Source organism: Rhinatrema bivittatum, chromosome 6, assembly GCF_901001135.1.
Source record: "Rhinatrema bivittatum chromosome 6, aRhiBiv1.1, whole genome shotgun sequence".
Taxonomy (NCBI): Eukaryota; Metazoa; Chordata; class Amphibia; order Gymnophiona; family Rhinatrematidae; genus Rhinatrema; species Rhinatrema bivittatum.
The window spans coordinates 86,494,416-86,515,688 of NC_042620.1; the positions used below are offsets into that span (position 1 = coordinate 86,494,416).

Genomic DNA, 21,273 nt, shown 5'->3' on the forward strand with positions numbered 1-21,273 from the left:
AGGCTCATTTTCCAATACCATACATCAGCTATCCATATGTGCCCAATATTTAGTATGAACTAGGGTAAATGTAAAAACTGACTTAAAAGTACTTACAAGGCAGATAGAGGGATCCTTCAGGGTATATTTTGCAATTTTCAGTAATCGTCCATTTCCAACAAGCAGAAAGAAGGAAACCTTTTCCCCCATAATGGTTAGCAGTGCAGGCCCTGCAATTTCCATTTCTGACATCAGTCAGGGAATAATAAAATCCACATTATGAACATCATAAGAGAACACCATATTTGGCTGCAACAGAGACAGAGCTGCAGTGGTGGATCTTTAAAAGGGCCATGTGCAATTCACCTAGCTTATGTTTATTTATTTATTTATTTATTAAAGGCTTTTATATACTGACTTTCTTGATACAAATCAAATCAACTTGGTTTACATCGAACTAAGCAGTAACTATAAACCAACCAATCAACAAGAGACAATTTAAAAGGAGCATAAAGTTACATTATAACAAGGATGCCTTAACTGGGGGTAGGAAAAAAGAGAGGGAGAACGAAGATAAAGTACTATATTCAATAGAGTATAGGAGGGAGGCAAGGAGCCGACCTCATGATAACTTGTAAGCGTGATTTAGCATTTGTTTATTTACATAAGTGATGGAACAATTCTAAGTCAGGCTGTTGGGCTAGAGGCGGGGAAGGCTCGGCAGAACAGCCATGTCTTTAGTTTCTTTTTGAAAGTTAGTAGACAAGTTTCCTGCCTGAGGTCCGGAGGCATGGCGTTCCAGATGGAGGGACCTGTGATAGAGAATGTCCTGTCTCTGATGTTTGAATGGTGTACAATTTTGATTGGAGGAACATGTAAGGATCCCTTGTAGGCATCCCTTAAGGGTCTGGCCGTCGAGTGCAATTTGAGAGGGTGTAGCAGATCAAGAGGGGTCTGATGGTGAATATTTTTGTGGATAATTGTGAGTGATTTATGGAGAATCCTGAAGTTTACTGGGAGCCAGTGAAGATCTTTTAGAATGGGAGAGATTTGCGCTCTCCGATTGGTATTTGTCAAAATTCTCGCCGCTGCATTTTGGAGGAACTGGAGAGGTTTTATAGTAGAAGCCGGGAGACCTTGCAAGATGGAATTGCAGTAGTCGATCTTGGAGAACAGAATGGCTTGGAGGACAGATCTGAAATCGTAATGGAATAGGAGCGGTTTGAGTTTTTTGAGTACTTGTAGCTTGTAGAAGCACTCCTTTGTAGTGTGTTTTATAAATTGCTTTAGGTTCAAGTGACTATCATTTATGACTCCAAGATCTCTAGCGTGGGATATTTGTATGTTAGATTGCAGTTGGTGATGGAAGGGACTGCCTTCTGGGGTGATTAGCAATAGTTCTGTCTTGGAAGTGTTGAGCACCAGGTTGAGGCTTGAAAGGTGATGGTTGATCGTTTGCAGGTGAGAGTTCCATAACTTGAGTGTTGAGTCCAGTGAATTGGATATGGGGATTAAAATTTGAACATCGTCTGCGTATATATAGAACTTAAGTTTTAGATTTGAGAGTAAATGGCAGAGAGGAAGTATGTAGATGTTAAACAGGGTGAGCGATAAGGAGGAGCCCTGGGGGACTCCGAATGGGGCGTTAGTGTGAGAGGATTCCTTGTTATTAATTTTAACCTTATAGCCTCTATTGCTAAGGAAGGAGTCGGACCATCTAAGAGCTGATCCTGCAATTCCTATGTCTGATAGCCGGTTTATAAGGGTATTATGATTTACAGTATCGAAAGCTGCAGAGATGTCGAGAAGGGCTAGGAGGAACGATTGTCCTTTATCAAAGCCAATGTATATTTGATCAAGGAGTGAGATGAGGGTTTCGGTATTGTGTTCTTTTCAGAAACCGTATTGTGACGGGTGTAGGATATTATGGTCTATTATTATGTGGATAATACTATAAAATATTTCTCTAAACTGCTGCCACTATAAGAAATGGAGGTTTGAAGAAACTTTCTACTCACCTGCTTTTAGTATAGGATGCAGTGGCATAGCCATGGGCGGGCCATGGCACTCCCACTTTGGGTTAAGGCCCTGTTGCAGGGCCGCAGTGGACACATCAGCCATGCATATCCAGGAGATCAGTGATGGAGAAGAGGAGGCGTCCCACGAGACTGCCAGTGGACCCCCATCCCACTGGTGGCTGATGAAAGAGGAGGTCTGAGAGGCTGCCAGTGGACCCCAAGCCAACAGCAGCCAAGAAGAGGAGCAGGCCCAGGGAGGCTGCCGGTGGACCCCATCCCACCAGTGGCCGAGAAGAGAAGCAAGCCTGGGAGGTTACTGGTGGATCCCATCCCACCAGTGGTCAAAGAAAAAAAAACCTCACCTGGAAGGAGCTCATTCTCCTGCTTCTCTTAAGTGTGCCATCCCTGTGGTGCTGGTATTCCAACACTTGCATCCAGTAGGTACTATATGCTGATTTCATGCATCGCAAGATCAGCATAGCTCTGCAAGTTTTAAATACCATGGGGCAGGCACAAAAGAAGGAGCAGCAGTAGAACGGACTCCCCCTCCTGTTCTCAATGGGGAGCCTACCTATTTTTTGTTTTGTGTGTGAGTGAATGGTTGCCTGCCTGTGTGTGTGTGTTTTAATGGGAGCCTGGGTGTGTGTGTGAATGGGAGCCTGCCTGGGTGGGTGGGTGTTGGTATGTGTATGAATGGGAGCCTGCTTGAGGGCATAGTGTGTGTATGTGAATGGGATCCTGCTTAGAGGTGGGATGCAAATGGGAGCCTGCCTGGGTGTGTATGTGGGAGAGAGAATGTTGGTATGAGATCCTATATGTGTGTGAGAGCATGTGAGTGCCTGTGAGCCTGTGTGTGTGTGTGAGTGCATGTGAGAGCCTATGTGTATGTTTGAATATGAAGATGTGTGTGTGAGAGAGCATGTAAAGGTTAGAGGCGTTGTGTGTCTGGTGGAGGAATGGGAAGCTGCATGTGAGAGCCTCTGTGTTTGTGTAGGAGAGAACTTGTAAGAGAGCCTTGTGTGCCTGGAAGAGAATGGAAGCCTGCATGTGAGAGTTGGACCCTGTGTGTTGATGGGAATGGGAGCAAGCGTGTAAGAGCATGTGAGTGAGAGCCTGTGTGTGGGAGGCTATGTGTGAGAGAGGGGATGGGAACCTGTGTTTGAGAGAGAGAGAGCATATGAGAGTGCTAGCGTGTATGTATATGAGAGAGAGCATGCAAGAGTAGGATCTTTGTGTGAGAGAAAGTTTGTGTATGAGAGAGTGCATGTGAGAGAGAACCTGTGTGGGTGTATGAAGGAGGAATGAAAGAAGACAGGAGGAGAGAGAAGAAATAGAATAAGAGATCCTGAAAAGGAATAAGGAAAAGACAGACAAGGTTAAAAAAGACTGGGACCAACTGATTAGAAAAATAAGATCAGAAAACAAAGATTAAAAAAAAATTTCTTTCAGTGATCGGAATATACCTTCTTTGGGAATGTGCATTTCTTATACCTTTGTATTTTGCTATTTCTTCAGTATTCAAGTTAACAGAATCTAGATTCTCTCCATTTCATTTCTGTCTATGTTTCTTTTTCTAATTTGTAGTCCCTTATTCTGTATTAGGTAAAGGTCTGTCTGTCATGCGCATGTTTAGCAGAGGTGCAATATTTTGACTAGCTTGTAGTTTCTCTGTAGGGATTTGTAGCAGTCTGCCTTATTCTCAGGCCGATACAGTAAGGTACGGTAGAAAGAGGTGCATTAGTGCCGGGCGCACCCGCGTTGATATTTATTTTATTATGTGAACTGGATCTGATGTTTCTTTTAAATGTTCTTTCTTTACTTTTCCATCACTAACCAGAAGCAAACTCCTCTCAAATAATTACTCACAACAAAAGTGATAATTCTAGAGAGGGAAATAGTATTTTTAACTATTTACCATAAACACATTAACCCAGACTAGAGACAATATCATCAACATGTGCTCAAAGTAAGGTTTAATCCGCTGTCTCTCGCCCTCAATGGGCCACAGGCAGTAGTCAGTCTATGAGCAAAGAATTTTTTAATCATTTATTGTCTCCCGTCTAATATAACATAATTTTGTACTTTTTTATCTTTTTTAACTTTATTTTAAATATCGACTATTCAAGTTTAATTAAATTTAAATACGAAGCATCTATAGAAAAAATCTGAAACCGGCTTGTTACCCAAAAATTTTTGAAAAAATACTTAGCCAATAGAAGGTCATTCAAAAATTCAACCCGACATGGGCCATGTTTCGACTCAAAAAGAGTCTTTTTCAAGGGGAACAGTTGTCTCGGCTCTCTTTGTTGCCGGTCAAAAGTTATTAGAGTACCTAAAAAACATTAAAAAACACACACTCTCAAAAGACATGTTCCACACAAAAAACATTAGCGAACCACTCAGGTTCAAAGTTTTACACGGCTTACTCCACTAAATTGAAAAACTTTAAAGGAAAATTTTAAAGGAAATTTTTAGAGGAAAATTTCCACCTACAATACAATGGAGGTATTATAATCTTATAGAGAACCACCAAAACGCCAAAGTCACATTTCTCCGGTTCTCAACATGGCGGTAAACGCCTTTGTCATTTAACCACAGGTTCCTTGTCAAATTTAAATGGTCTAAGGGAAACAACGTCACCGGAAGTTAAATGATTCACATCACTCAAACATCAGCTAAAGACTACCAATCCCGACATGCGCTGAAAAAAAATTCTTTGCTCATAGGCTGACTACTGCCTGTGGCCCATTGAGGGCGAGAGACAGCGGATTAAATGTCACTCATGATGGTTGTTGCAGACTACTTTGAAATCCATTGTAGGGTGCATGCTAAGGAATGATTTATAAATAAGAGTACAACTGGTAGGACCTAGACTTGTATTCCTACTGCTCACCCATGTTGATCTTGGGCCCCCTTCAAAAATTCAGTTCTGATGGGATGTTTTCTATTTCATGTTAATGTGTGAACTGTGTCATGATCCTTCTATTCTATCACTTTTGAAAGGGGATTTAGAACCTTGATGCAGCACTAAATCTGTAACATCTTTCTTTGATGGATCACATAAGTGGTTCAGGAAGGTGAGAGTAGACTGACTGGCATTAGTCAGTCTCCTGTGTCCAGATATGACTTTTTCTTTGGGAATGCCATGATTGCTTAAATTCATATAGTACTTCCATTGTGTCTAATGTTCACGAGAGATGAAAAGTGTCAGTAGGCTTCAAAGACAGCAGCTGTTTTCAATGAAATTTGAGACTGAAGATGACTATGATGGCCATACCAGGTGACAGCTTTATCCATTTCCCCTTTACATGGTTTGTTCTGTACTGATGTCAGACTATGGAATGTGAGGAATGATAGCACGGAGAATCCTATTTCTGGTAAAACCCTGTTCGTGAATGTAACGCCACAAAGCCCGCTCAACTTACGAGACCAACCTGGCGGGATATCCCCCAGACAGACTTAGACGGTCCTTGTGTTCTTGTCTCCTGGTTCCTCCACCAGGGGAAGAAGGTGTTAATCGGTGGGATTTTCCTCCCTTCAATACAGGAAAACAGATGGGACTGTGAACAGGGCTGGCAATATTTACAAATATATTCAAGTTTTATTAGATTATATGGTTATAGATATAATTATACATGTCTGTGTACATTGCCACAGGGTAAACAGCACATTTATCTACTTGTAGGTATTAGTCTCAGACTACACAACCAAATCCATTTCTGCAAGATGGCAAGCTCATTTAACTATTTGAGGGTGTTTGTCTCCATATAATACAGCCATATGGAATAGGTGTGACCTCATGCATTTGATCAAGTACTGTTATCCCTCCTTTACTTAAGTCTCACCCTTGTGGGTCGGTGGGTTCTGCTTGTCATGGGGAAGGTATCTGTTGTAGGCAAGCTGCTGCTGCTGTCTACTCTGCTCCGCACTACTGACAGGGCCAAGTCCTTCTAGGGATTCAATTATGTTTCCTGATCTGCTGCTGAGGTCTCTGTCCTCCTGGGGAACACAATGTCACTTCCCGATTTGCCGCTGGGGTCCACGCCCTCCTGGGGGATCCAGCATTACCTCCTGATCAGCCACTGGGACCTGTGCTCTCTTGGGGGATCCAGTATCACCTCCCACCTGACACTGGGAGTCCACACCCTCCTAAGGGGCACAACTTCACCTCCAATGTGTGTAGGCCCTTCTTCCTCAGTGGGACGGGTTTCCTTTGTTTAGGTTTACAGCTTTACTAGGCTCATGGACTGCTCCTTGTTCAGTGAATATGGCTGTCTGTGATTCTGGCTCAACTAAACTTGTGGCCGTACCCAGCCTGGAGGGACAACCACCTCTCAGCCCCAGTACTGAATACCAGGCGGAATTACTGAAAGAATAAGTGTAAGGCTCTTCCATCCTGCCTGGTCTTTATTTCCTGCTCTAAGAACCATGAACCCCCTTACATTTGGGATGACAATCTGTTTGATAGAACTGTTTTTCAGTATATTTCTCACACAAATCCCTCTTTCAGGCAGAGTTCTGCAATTTAGAAGATCATTATTTGTTTGCAAAGTGATATTTCACTAAAAGTCAGTAGCAATAGTCAGGGATGACACATGCAAATCTCCTAACCTAAAACTGACTCATCTCTTCAATAGTTATTTAATAGCCTTCACGGTAGGAGGTCTTATAACCTTTTCAGTCTTTCTCTGACGTCCAGGTTGATGATTCGTGTTACATTGCTGCGTTGCCTTTTCTCCTGCTGCAATTCATTTCAATGGTAGCATGTTCTTTCTTCCGCTTCTGGGAAAGGGGTTTCATGAAGTAATTGGTCATCCTTGAGCTACAGAACTGGTCCTAAGTGAGTGAGAAGAATGCATTGTGTGAGAGAAAATTTTAGTTTTAAATTTTATATATATAATAACTTTTTAACATACAGGTGAGCCTTCTCTAAACTTTGTGGAACAGTTTAGATGCTTTTTGTTACAAAAGTTTTCTTATCAAAATATTGATTTTGGGTTTTCTTTTATTTATATATTTTCCCATTACTTCCCATGGAGTAGGATTATGTACGCTTGTTTAAATGAGACAGTGTGGCAACTGAATTGTAGACAACTAGTCTTGCCTTCTTATCTTTAGTTTAGGCTGACATCATTGTGTTTTCCCCCTGAAAATGCAGAATATGATAAAGCCAGAGTATGATTACACAGATCCAAAAAGGGATAAAGAGATTCATGCATATTGTAATAATGCCAGTTATATATTATGCAACCACGTTAGGTATGGCTTGGATATCATTTAACATTCCAAAATTTATATCTGTTTAATATAAAATATTCTTCTTGACTATAAGAATGCTCTAATATGTACCTAATATATCTGTACACATTTTTCTTGAATAATATAATAAATATGCAAGATATTTTGATGTTGTAGAATGCAGCAATTGATGACTGTTCGGTTTTTCTGAAATTCCAAATGAAAATGCTACTTGCATAGTTTATGATAAATGAGCAGAGACTTCCCTGCACTCTTAACTTGTGCATTTGACTTGCTGTTTGCATTTTCCTGTTATGACTTTCCAGTAGTTATAAACTAATGAAAATATTTTGCACCTTAATTTGAAGTTAAGTAATGCAAGTATCCTAGGTACAAAATAAATTGAAGCTTTGCTGAGGTGTCTCTAATTGTTTTCAGCATGTAGGTCAATCTTTGGTACTGGAAGCCCTACAAGGAAAGTCACAAGATGAAGCACCTCAGTGGGGGTGGGGGGGGGGGGAGGAATAAGCATTAAAAAATTCAGTTTCGAAATAAGCTTTGGTGGTGCTATCTAGAAATTTTCGGGATTTTAGCGTTCAGGCTTTCACAGTATAAAAAATATGAAAAACAGACTTTAAAAAAAGTGTTTTTTGGAAGCTTCAGTCAGAGCCTCCTAGGAGGAAGAAACCCTAAATCAGTGGTTCGAAACCCAGTCCTTGGGAACTATATACGGTCTGTTTTTTAAGATAGCCATAGTGCATGCAAATAAAAAATGCATATTCATTATCTCCAATGTGTAGTATATTTATAAAGATAATATATAGTAGGCCATCTTGAGACCAGTATTCAAGGTCAATTAGCCAGAGAACTCACAAGTTATCCAGTTAAATGCTGAGTTTTCAAAATTGCTGGTACATATCCGGCTAACTTTTATCCGGATAAATCATTATCCAGCTAAAAAGTAGATAAGTAAATGGGTATTCCGGGGATGTTTTGAGGGTGGAATGAAAATGCTACTTGCATAGTTTATGATAAATGAGCAGAGACTTCCCTGCACTCTTAACTTGTGCATTTGACTTGCTGTTGCATTTTCCTGTTTCTTTTCTCCTTGAATAAACGACTTTCCAGTAGTTATAAACTAATGAGAATATTTTGCACCTTAATTTGAAGTTAAGTAATGCAAGTATCCTAGGCAAAAAAATAAACTGAAGCTTTGCTGAGGTGTCCCTAATTGTTTTCAGTATGTAGGTCAATCTTTGGTACTGGAAGCTTGTCTTGCTAACTCCAGTATTAGGAATAACTTAGCTAAAGTTATCCAAGAATGTGTTCCTGGATAACTTAAGTAATAACCAGCTATATTCAAAGGAATATAACTGGTTAAATGGTGATGGCCTGTTTAAAAAAAAATAAAATAAAATTGTGGAACATGGGCCTGGGAACCCAAATCCCAGGTTACAGGTCAGTATTTAAAAAATAAGTGCCCTGCTGGGCCAAGCCCCTCCACCCTCCAAATACCTCCAAGTATTTTGAAAAAACTAAAGTAAGATGGGTTAGTGTTATATTCCTCCCTCTCTCCCCAGTTGGCAACATTTTCCTCCATGCTTCCTCCACCCACCCACCCAATACCTTATTGTACCCCTTTCTGTGCCAGCATCGTATGTATGCAGCAATCTCGGCCGCTTCCAACATAGCAATATTCATCCCTTTGAATATGCCAGATAACTTATCTTTCTAAAATTAGCTGAATAAGTTATCTATTTTCTGGGGTTTTGAATATGGGCCTCTTTATATTTATAAGATAGGTCTTACATGTATACATTTAGGTGAATTTTAAAAGCCCATTGCGTTCCGAAACCGGGAGATATTCAAGTCTCTCTGGCAGCACACACAGAGCGGATTTTAAAAGCCGCCCATGTATGTGCATATCTCCCGATATGCGCACAAGTGAGAGAGCCCAAAAAAGGAGGTGAGACAAGGGCAGGATATGGGCACTCCCGGACTTTAACATGAAATGTGCACGTAAGTATTTACATGTACAAGCGCATACTGGGGTCCCCTGCTGCATAACTTTACAACTGCTATGGATGGCATGTAAATAATAAAACAAAAAAAACTAAGCTAATCAGAGGGATTTTAAGGGTTGGAGCTAATGGAGAAAGGGAGGCTAATAACCTAGCGGGATTTGGAGTCCTATCTAACTGGGTGAACTGGGAACAAACCAGAAAAACTAGTAATGACATCAGCACGCAACCCTTATAAAATTCCCCCACTTACGCGGTAGAGGCAGCATTTGTGTGCACATGTGCGTGCATTCTTATAAAATTACATGTGTACATGTGTTGAGCCTATTTTATACAGTACCATGTACACATATACACGCGCACGTTATAAAATGGCCATGTCCTTTAACGCAAGCCAGCATACGCACGTACATGTGCATCAGCGCTCTAGTATCAAAGTTACTGTCATCCCTGTGTGTTAGAAATGCCCAGGTCCACTTCTTTGTTCTGGCTTCCAAAGAACATTCGCAATATTATTCTTCGCTGTATAAAAAGTGTCAACCATTTAATATCTAACGAGCTTAGCAAATAGTATTTGGTTTCCATTATTTTGATGCCTTACTGCACAATATTTTTAAGTACTTTTGTTTGAAATGCTACTCTTTGAGAAAAAGAAGCATCTAGGCACACATCTGATAATATTTTTGTCTGCTGTATTCTGCAGTAACCCATACTTTATAACCAAATAGTATATATATTGCTAATATTTCTCCTAGGACAAGCAGGATGGTAATCCTCACACATGGGTGACATCATCAGATGGAGCCCGGCATGAAAAACATGTCAAAGTTTCTAGAACTTTGACTGGCACATTGAAAATGCCCAGCATGCCACTATCCATGTGTCCAAGTGGGGTCCCTCTCCAGTCTCTTCTTTTCCACAGAGCTATTGTCTCCCAGTTGTGGAGCTCCTGCTCTTTTTCAGTTTAGAAAGCTTTTTCACTGGTCGATTCATCAACTTTTCTAAGCTGGGTCCCTCTCCATTTTCCCAGCTTCTCTAGATGGATGGCACAGTAAATTTTTCCCTTCTATGCGGTCAATTCCTGGTGGCGTTCCCGTCGGTATCCGCTAGTCATCGACCGTTTGCTGGGTTTTTTGGTTATGGCGTCAGGTTTTCATCGGTGCCTCCCGTGCTCTTGGACCGTGGCCCTCACAGATCTGCACGACATGTTTCCTCTGCCAAAGGGCATTGCACGACGTTTGGGGGTGTCGTTTTTGCAATCAGATGACCCTCAAGGGCCAGTGCACCCATTTGGATAAAATGGAAAAGCTCTTCGGTTCGAAGAAGTCAGACCCCTCAACTCCTGTGTTGGGAGCATAGACGCCAAGAGGCTGAGGGGAAGCAATGGACATTGAGTCTTCGCTGTCCACCCCTCTGCTGGGGCCCTCGATGGAAAGTGGTGCTGGGGATTGGCCATTGTTGGTGTCTTCACATTCCAGGACGTCCGGTCGTCACTGTCCTTCTCGGTGCCGGGAAAAGACCTGGTCAAGCACCATGGGAAGTCCAAAAAATATCACCACTGGTTTCAGTCTATGCATGGTACCAGCTTGGGTTGGCACCGGCACTTGCTGTGATGCCGCTGATGTGACCCCGCGGAGAGGAGGCACCACCCTCCATCGAACCCAGGAGTTCTAGATGTTCCCCACCGATACTGGTGCCAGGCACCAATCCCCCTTCGGGTTCCAAGGGAGATCTGTTGCGCCTCCCCCTCCTCCATCTGTCCTGTGTTTGGCAGATTTCCTGGAGGAGTTTGAATGCAGGGAGCAACTGGCAGTGGTCTGAGTCTGCACCCTCAATGTTTGCACCACTGCTGGAGCGCTTAGTGTCATCCTTGACATCCTCCCTCCGCAGCTGGTGCCAGGGGGTCCTTCAATACCCCGAAAGCCACCGTTTCCTCCTCTATCCAGGGGGGTCCCCATTATGGGTTCCTCCAAGAAAGAAGGCTTGTCACAGCCCACAACACTGTCAAGGCCCTTGGTGCTGTGGCCGGCATTGCTTCCTCAGGGGCCTCGGTGCCCAAGCCAAGGGGCCTGGGCAGGGACCCTCCACTGGTGTCTTGGGTGATCTTAGTGAAGACATGAGATCCCTGTGGGGGGATGATACCTCCGAGTCTTCATCTGATGACTCGGGGGATCTTCCCTCGGACCTGTCTCCTCCAGATGAGTGACGTCTGTCTCTGCCCAAGGACCTGAACTTTGTGGAATTTGTCGGACCATGGCAGAAACCATTTATTTCAACTTCTGATGGAAGAGGACACCAGGCATAAGATGCTGGAGGTTCTCCAGTTTGTTGATGCCCTGAGGGAGGTGGTGGCAGTTCCCGTCTGTGAGATCTTCAAGGAGTTACTCCTTAGGATTTGGGAGCATCCCATCTCAGTGCCTCCGGTGAACTGGAAGGCAGATGTTATTTACTTAGTACAACTTGCCTTGGGGTTTGAGAAGCGTTAACTCCCACATTAGTCAGTTGTGGTGGAGTCTGCCCTCAACAAGGCCAAGCGCTCCCGCACCCATGCCTCCGCCCCTCTGGGGTGGGAACACAGGGCACTGGATTTGCTGGGTAGGAAGGTGTTTCAGGGCGCCATGTTGATTGGTTGTATCGCTTCCTACCAGCTGTACATAACACAATACTCGAGGAACCTCTGGAAACAGGTCCAGGAATTCTCTGAGTGCCTACCTCAACAGCAGCAGAATGCTTTGGCAGTTGTCCAGCAGGGCCTGGAATGCGGCAAGCACAAAGTGCGATCCACCTACAATGTGTTTGAGATGGCAGTTAGGGTGGTAGCAGTGGGCATTGGTGCCTGCAGGATGGCCTAGCTTTGAGCATCTGATCTCTGATTGGAGTTCCAGGAGAAGCTTGCAGGCCTACCATATACTTGCAAGAACCTCTTGTGATAAGGTGAGAGATGCTGTGGTTCAGTTGAAGGTTCACCATGAGACCCTTCAGCATTTCTCAGCCAGTACATCAGACCCACCGTTCTCAGCCAGGAAATCCTCGTGGGAGGGCCCGAGGAGGTCCTTTTAATGCCAGAGGAAGTATTACCCTTCTGCCTCTCATACCCGTTCTGTGCTTGGGCTCTAGGGGCCACCCCAGGCCTCAGCCAGCACCCCAGCCAAGCCCCGCTACGGGGTTTTGACTAGCTGCGGGGGAGCATAAGTCAATCGGCCATACCCTCAGAAGCTACTGTTCTTCATGGACTGCTGGTCAGTGTCACCTCCGATCGGTGGCTCCTCTCCATCATTCATTGAGAGTATTGGTTGAACTTTCTGGGTGCCTCCTCAGACTCTCCCCATGTCCCTCTTGGGATCTGTTCTTGCATCAGGAAATACTCTTGACAAAGCTTTCTGCCTTAGTAATGGCCAGAGCATTCAAACCCATTCCACTGCGACAGCAAGGGCAAGGTTTTACTCTTGCTATTTCCTGATTCTAAAGAGAACAGGGGGACTCTGTCCTATTTTGGACCTGAGAGTCTTGAACACGTTTGTAAGAAGCGCTCCCTGATTCCCCTCCTGCAAAGAGGAGACTGGCTTTGCTTCCTTGATCTGAAAGATGCAGCATGCTCCAACTCCTGGGTCACATGGCTGCGTCCATTCATGTTACTCCCCTGGCTTGCTTGCATATGTGCAGAGCTCAATGGACATTGCAGTACCAATGGCAGATGGTCACCCAGGACCTTCATATATGCATCCATGTTACTCCGGCTCTCCGGACCTTTTCTTGATGGAAAACCTGCCCAGTTTGGAACAGGGGATCTGTTTCAGTATCCCCCTACTCAAGTCGTGCTTCCTATGGGGTGCGTCCACCCTGGGTTGGGGCGCTCATGTGGAGGGACTCGCACACAGGGTCTGTGATCTGCTCAGGAAGCTCAGTGCCAGATCAACTTCTTGGAACTCCGAGCAATCCGTTATGCTCTTTGAGCGTTCAGGGATTGCCTATCCAACAAAGCAGTCCTGATCCAGACTGACAACCAGATCGTGATGTGGTACATCAACAAGCAGGGAGGTACTAGGTCGTTACTACTGTGCAGGGAGGCAGTTCAGATTTGGTCATAATCTCAGTTCCAGGGCATACTGCTACAAACCATGTATCTTGCTGGGACAGAGAATGTAGTCGCAGACTGGTTGAGTCGAGCGTTTTGGCCCCATGAGTGGTCCCTGAATCAGAAAGTAGCAGATCAGATCTTCCACCTCTGGGGAACACCAGACGTGGATCTCTTCGCCTCCCCCTGCAAGAGCAAGGTGAAACAATTTTGCTTCCTGTACAGGGCGGATGGCAAACCAGCCTCAAATGCCTTTGCCCGCCATTTGGGCAAGGACCTTCTGTACCCGTATTCTCCACTTCCTGAAATGGAGAAGGTTTTCCGTATGGTGTGAGTGTCATGGCTTAGATCCATTCTCCTGCTCCACACCAAAACTGCTTTACTACCTACTGCACCTTTCGGATGCTGGCTTGAAAACCAACTCCATCAGGGTACATGAGTGCCATCGCTGCCTGCCCCCAGGGTGTGGATGGTTCACCCATCTCTGTGCAGCCCATAGTGGGGCGTTTTATGCGGGGTCTGCTTCAATTGAAGCTTCCTCTGTGGCCTCCTGTTGTGTCCTGTGACCTCATGTAGTGTTGGCTCGGCTCACGAAAGATCCGCTCGAGCCACTGCACTCCTGTGATCTGAAGTATTGACCTGGAAAGTTATGTTTTTGGTCGCAGTCACTTCAGCGCACAGAATCAGTGAGCTTCAGGCTTTGGTGACGTATCCACCAAACACAAAGTTCTTTCACGATAGGGTGGTTCTGCATATGCAACCTAAATTCCTGCCTAAGGTGGTGACAGATTTTCATCCTAACCAGTCAATCGTCCTACCCACCTTTTTTCCCAAGCCTCATTCGCACCAGGGCGAACAGGCTCTGCGCAGCTTGGATTGCAAGAGAGCCTTGGCCTTCTACCTGGAGCGAACAGCAGGCCACCGGCAGTCTACGCAACTCTTCATCTCTTTTGACAAGAATAGATTAGGAGTTGCGGTCATCAAGCAGACTCTGTCTAACTGGATGGCGGATTGCATTCCTTCTGCTATGTACAAGCGGGACTGCAGCTTGGGGGCCATGTCAAGGCTCACTCTGTCAATCATGGCGGCTTCGGTGGCCCACTTGAGAGTGGTCCCCATGGCTGACATCGGCAAGGCTGCGATGTGGAGTTCTCTTCACACTTTCGCCGTCCACTACTGTTTGGATAGGGATGGCTGAAACGATAGCAGCTTTGGCCAATCTGTCCTCCGGAATCTCTTTCAGCTATAAAACCCTTCCTTCCTACAGCCCATTGTTTGGGTTTAGGTTATCTCCCTGTGTTCCCAAAAGCACCTCTCTTGTGCCCGTTGGCACATGGTTAGATGCTGTTGGTATTTGTCTTCGGGGACAGCCTGTAGCTAGGGATTCACTCATGTGTAAGGACTACCATCCTGTTTGTCCTAGGAAAAAGCAGAGTTCCTTACCTGTAATAAGGGTTCTAGGACAAAACCCGCTCGCCACCCTGTAGAATTGGGTTTCTCCTATATTTATTATTTTATTTTTTCGTAATTCTGTTACGAGACTGGAGTGGGACCCTGTCTGGATAGTGGCATGCTGGGCATGCTCAGTATGCAGTCAAAATTCTAGAAACTTTGACATAAGTTTTCCGTGCCAGGCCCCATCTGATGATGTCACCTGTGTGTGAGAACTAATATCCTGCTGACCTAGAACACCTGTTACAGGTAAGCAACTCTTACTATTTTCCATATATTGGCTTATGTTTTATTTTGGTTTGGGGTTTTTTTTTTTGCTTTTATCAAATGAAACTTACATATCGGGTACTACGATAAGGAATGTTATTGGTAAAAATTGCATTCTTTATAATAAATGCAATATTGGCTGTTATGTATCCTAGGTATGTAGATTAGACGGAATCAAGCATCTGGTTGACCTTTTGGATCACAAGGTCTTGGAAGTTCAGAAAAATGCATGTGGTGCACTAAGAAATCTTGTTTATGGAAAGTCTACAGATCAAAATAAAATGATGGTGAAAAACGCTGGTGGAATACCTGCTCTTTTACGGTTGTTAAGAAAAACTGTTGATCCAGAAATAAGGGAGCTTGTAACTGGTAAGTAACCGATAAATGATTATAGTTAACTTTTTTTTTTTTTTTTTAATGCTGGTTATTAGTAATTTTTTTCTTATCTTGTTCTTTTCATTGCTTGAAATGGCATACAGCACAAATATAAACAGGAAAATGTTAGACTCTTAAGAATGAGGGTGTATGAAATGACATCAGCATTCTCCAAGAGGGCAGGACTTGTGTGTCTTGGCAAACTAAGAATAGTCAGCACAAGCAGCTGGAGAAAGGTAGGTGCTGCAAGCATGTCCAACCAGGACTCAAGCAGCACAGACCTTTCTGGTTGGTTCCATAGGATGCAGCTTGTATTAGATCTGTTCTTTTCTAGCCAAATTTGATTCTTTAATTTCCTATTTGTTGACTTGAAAGAAACTCAGTGAGTATCCACTGTTAGCTAAGGTATTTGCAGCATTCAGGTTTTATAAGCTGTTCACAGCTTTTAAAAATCTTAAATCCTGCCTTCTTTGTGAATCTTGTTACTATTGTATAATAGCATCCAGTTTCAAATAGCAGCACAAGGGATGCAGGCTGTATAGAATGATATATTTGGATTAGATATAGCTGTTGCCAGAATTGTCAACAAGTGATACAGTAGTAGTAAACACATTTGTTAGAAATGATTAACCTTGTGTATGCCAGCAGCATTTCTCATGTATGCTAATAAATATGTGCCCTACTTCCAATGTAATGCCGATTTTGTTAAAGAGAGTTCCAGAGGTGTTTGGGTAACTATAGTCCCATGAGCCTCACATTAAAGCCAAGCAATATGGTGGAAGCTATTCTCAAAATTAAATTCACTGGCCATATAGACATAGCTTAATGCGGAAGGGGCAACATGATTTTAGCAAAGGGAAATCTTGTCTTACCAGTCTTCTAGGTTTGCTTGAAGGTGTAAATAAATATGCGGATAAAGGTAGGCTGGTTAATATAGTGTTTTTGTATTTTCAGAAGGCATTTAACAACATCCCCCATGAGAGACTCTTCAGGAAATTAGTCATGGGAAAGGTGGCATTGTCCTATTATGGATTGGTAATTGGTTAAAAGACAGGAAATAGAGAGTCAGGCTAAATGGTCAGTTTTCCAAATAGAGAAAGGTCATTAGTGGAGTATCACAGAGATCGATTCTGTGGCCTGTACTATTTGACATATTCGTAAATGATCTGGAAAAGGGGAACATTAAGGGCCTCATTTTCCAATATCGCATTGGTATCGCATGCGATACCAAAAAGGGGTGTACCTTATGCTAATAAGCATGTGTATCGCGAGTTGCACTATCATCTATGCGAAAGGCTGTTATCGCAAGTTGCACTATTAGTGCAATATTGCCGGTATATCGCGGTTCACGATGTCTCCTGACAGGCCTGTTTCAGTATGATGCAGGGAGAGAGAGAGAGCGCCTTGCCATAGTGTCTCCTCCCTAGACAGGTATTTGTATCCCTATGGGAGGCCCACCTAGTAACTCGAGGTGAGGTTTAAGTATTAGTGTAGGGGGTTAGGGGCCACTTTCACATTCAACGTGAGATGTACGAACAGAACAGTGGTCTCTTGTGAAGATTTGATGACCTACGGAGTGAGGAAACTCACTCCAAGATGAGATTTGTGCAATGTTCTCTCCACCTAGCTTGATGGACTCTCTACCTGGGTAACAACAAGCTAGGTGGAGAGAACATTGCACAAATCTCATCTTGGAGTGAGTTTCCTCACTCCGTAGGTCATCAAATCTTCACAAGAGACCACTGTTCTGTTCGTACATCTCACGTTGAATGTGAAAGTGGCCCCTAACCCCCTACACTAATATTTAAACCTCACCTCGAGTTACTAGGTGGGCCTCCCATAGGGATACAAATACCTGTCTAGGGAGGAGACACTATGGCAAGGCTCGTTCTCGCTCTTTCTCTCCCTCTCCCTCCCCGAGCCTGCACCATACTGAAACAGGCCTGTCAGGAGACATCGTGAACAGTGATAAACTCTTACCGGCCTGTAGCGCATGCGATCGCACAACGTAACGCAAATGAAAGAGGTGTAGTTATTGGCCGCGATAGGAGCTGCGCTAACAGTGCGGCTGTTTCACAGCACACGATAAATCCTCCCTACTTTACATTTGCTCCGCCCCCTGAATACGAAATTAAAAATTTGCATTCGCAAACCACGTTAACTGCTGTTAGCGCGGTTTATGGAATTATCGCGCGCGGTAACTCCTTGGAAAATGAGGCCCTAAGTTAGGTGACGAAGGGCCTCATTTTCCAAGCACTTTACCGCGTGCGATAAATTCGCAAATCGGCGAAACAGCCGCAGTGTTAGCGCGGCTGCTATCGCGGCTAATAACTACAACCCTCAAATTTGCGTTATGGACTGCGCTACGGGCCAGAAAAGGCCCGTAGCGATAGTCCCGGACAGGCTGTGTGAGAGAGAGAGAGAGAGAGAGAGAGAGAGAGCGCCTTACTATAGTGCCTATGCCCTAGACAGGTATTTTAATCCCTATGGGAGGGCCACCTACTAACTCGGGGTGGGGATTAGGTATCAGCGTCGGGGGTTGGGGGCTACTTTCGCATTCCACATGAGACCTACAGAAAGAACAGTGGTCTCTAGTGAAGATTTGCTGGCCGTCGGAGTGAGGAAACTCACTCCAAGAGGAGATTTAGGCAACGTTCTCTCCACCTAGCGTTGTTGCCCAGGTAGAGTGTCCAGCAAGCTAATGTTTTCGCGAATGGCGAAAACATCGCCGCACGCGATGTTTCCCCACTGCACGAAAGAAGCCTCATTTGCATTGGTAACGCCCCCTAATGCGTTACCAATGCGATATTGGAAAATGAGGCCCGAAATTTGCAGACTCAAAATTATTCAAAGTGGTTAAAAAAAAAAAAAAAAAAAGCTGTGAATATTGAGGAACTGCAAAAGGATCTTATGAGACCAGGAAAGTGGACAGCTGAATGGCAGATGAAATTTAACATGGAAAAGTGCAAAGTGACGCACCTGGGGAAAACTAATTCCAATTACAGGTACACTTTGCTGGATTGCGTTTTGGGAATTGCTCTCCAGGAAAAGGTCTTTGAAGTTCTTGTGCAGAATACATTGAAAATCCTCAACTTAGTTTGAGGTAGCGGTCAAAAATGCAAATAGAATATTAGGAATTATCCAAAAAGGAATAGAGAATAAAATGAAAAATATATTGCCTCTGTATTGATCCATGGTATGACCGCTTATTGTGTGTAGTTGTAGTTGTCTCATATCAAAAAAGACATAGCAGAACTAGAAAAGGGGCAAAGAAGGGCAACAAATTATATAGGGGATGGAACAACTCCCCTTTGATAGGCCACACAGACAAGGGCTGTTCAGCTTGGAGAAGAGACAGCTGAAAGGGGATATGGTAGAAGATTATCCGTTCCACCTCACTCATGATTTTATAAATAAAGGATGGTTATTTATGCTTTCAAATATAAAATAAGGGGACATGCCATGAAACTATCCATCAATAGATTTAAAGCAAGTTTTACAAAATACTTTTTCACTCATCGCATAATCAAGCTGTAGAATCTGTTTGCCAAAGGATGGAGTCAAAGTGACTAGCATAGCAGGGTTTAAAAGAGGTTTGGACTTTGGACATGTTCCTGATAGAAACATCCATAACACGTTAAAGCTATTGCTATCCCTAGAAATGAGTAACAGGAATTAGATCTACTTTATGGGATCTTCCAGGTACTTGGGACCTGACTGACCACTGTCAGAGATGGAATCCTGGGCTCAGTAGTCCAACCCAGCATGGCATTTATGTTATTATGTAATAGCCATAAGTGAAACATCAGTCCATAAGTAAATGTTTAATCTAGAATAACTCAGGCTAGTACACCACAGCAAGCTCTTATTTGAGCCTTCTATTAGTATATTGATAGGATCTTTAAAAAGACAAAGGCAAAGAAATCCATTAAATACTAAATGTACACACACAAAACAATACCTTAGTTCCAATTTCCAAGCCATGCAGACTGAGGATAGCTATGACTTTCATATATAGTAAATTGATTTCTAATCTACTTTAATTTTTCTTTTTCTTCTGAAGAAAGATTGTTGTTTTCTCTCAAGCAGCTGTGCTCAGTTTAGTGATTCAAACCTATTATACTGTCAAGTTGCTGAAGGGCTCATTTCATCTAGAAAATAAGTGCATAGTCAGAAATACATTGTATAGGAGCTAGGTGCTTGTCTACCTTAGAAAATATGCTGGATATAGCAATGCCTGTGCATTTCTTCTTGATAAAATATCTCTGTTTTAGTGTGGTGATTGGAATATTCATCTCATCCATATTCCTCAGAGCAAATTGTACGTTTTGGGAACCAGTGGCCTAACCAAGTACAACAGCTAAGTGTGTACAAATGTATATAATCAGCCAGAATATATTTTTGGAATAAGGCTATGGAGGAGCACCTATGCAGAGACCTCAGCAGAGGGACTTTGATGTGTATTCAGTCATAGATTTTGTACCGCTACTTTTTAAGGAGATGGTAGTTTCCGTAGTTCTGGAATTTTTTAAACAAATAGAATATTACATTGGTATTTGATAACATTGCTATCATGATGCTTACATTTAAATTCTATTTTTATAGTTAATAGAATATTCATGGGTTTGGGCCAACATTACTGTTTGACTTTCACTAACTGTGAACTCCAAGAATTGCACACAGCATAGTCAAGCCTTTGTACATTGTTCTTCAGCTTTCTTTACGCTAAGTAATGAGACCACAGTGGTGGTCTGGCAAAAAAAAAAAAAAGTATGCAGATTTGGCAGGTGCAAACTGGCTATTGTACAAAAAGCCATTCTGTGTTGGAGAAATGGGAAAGGAGAGAGAGTAGTTGGAGGGGAAAAAGAGGGAAAGAAAAGCTTAAAGAATGGAAGTGGAGGATAGAGAAGAGCTGCTGGTAAGTTATAGAAAAATAGATCACATTCCAATAAAAACTCAATTGCACAAGTGCTCAAACTACAGTCTATGAAATATGGTCACAGCTGTAATTTACTAGATATTTAAGGTAGCTGATGGTTATACCTCTTTTTTTCTGTTCGTTTTTTTATTCTATTCACCTTTAGATTTTTGTCTTCTCAAAGAAGTACACTTTTTTGTATTTTTCAGGTGTAGGCTAAACAAGTACCCTTTCAAAAGAAGTTAAAAGCCTTTGTGATCTTGGATTGATTTATGTTTAATTGGACAAATAGCCAAGGCATACGTGGCTCTTGAGTAATTAAAGCTCATTTGTCTATTTTGCCCCAGTTAAATGTTGTAAGTGTATAAGCACTTCTTTCTTCTGAAGACTCCCGAGAGCTTAATTTCTTCAGGGTTTCTTTTTCTTATTAGCTTTTATTATATTTGCAAGCTAAGATGATTGTGATGTGAGCCAGCCTTGCTTGTGAGTTAAACATCTTGAAGAATTTAAGTAGTTGTTTTCTGGGGTTTTTTTTAGTAGTAATAACATGAATAGGGCTCCTAGGGCTAAAGATGAAGAATAAAATCAATTCGTTTCAAATTAATGATTTGAATGAGAGAGTGAATTTGTGGAAGGGATTTTCTCTTACAAAGTCTTTCCCTACACTATTTTCCCTTGGAGCACAGGGTAAAAGGAATTAGGGAGGGGGGGGGGTCATATAAGATTTTGAGAGAATTTCTCATTGAGATTTAAATTTACAGAGTAAGGCAGAGGTGGGCGGACCGGCTACTGCTTTTCCCCCCAAAAAATTAAATATTTCAAAAGAGCAGAAACATCAAATTTCACCCAATAATTAAAACTATGGGTATGAAGAAACAGTGTGACACATGAAGGAGAAGTGTTGGATGTGATTTTAAAATTAGGGTAACA

At 42.9% G+C, this 21,273-nt stretch overlaps 1 protein-coding gene across 7 annotated transcripts in view; it reads left to right on the forward strand.

Moving 5' to 3' along the window:
* PKP4 (plakophilin 4) overlaps positions 1-21,273 on the forward strand; it is a 578,155-nt gene that overhangs the window by 384,144 nt on the left and 172,738 nt on the right. For all 7 annotated transcript variants that reach the window (XM_029605541.1, XM_029605538.1, XM_029605537.1 and 4 more), the window contains one exon: positions 15,206-15,419. In XM_029605541.1, the coding sequence (XP_029461401.1) occupies positions 15,206-15,419 (214 nt within the window). The remainder of the gene's footprint in view (positions 1-15,205; positions 15,420-21,273) is intronic.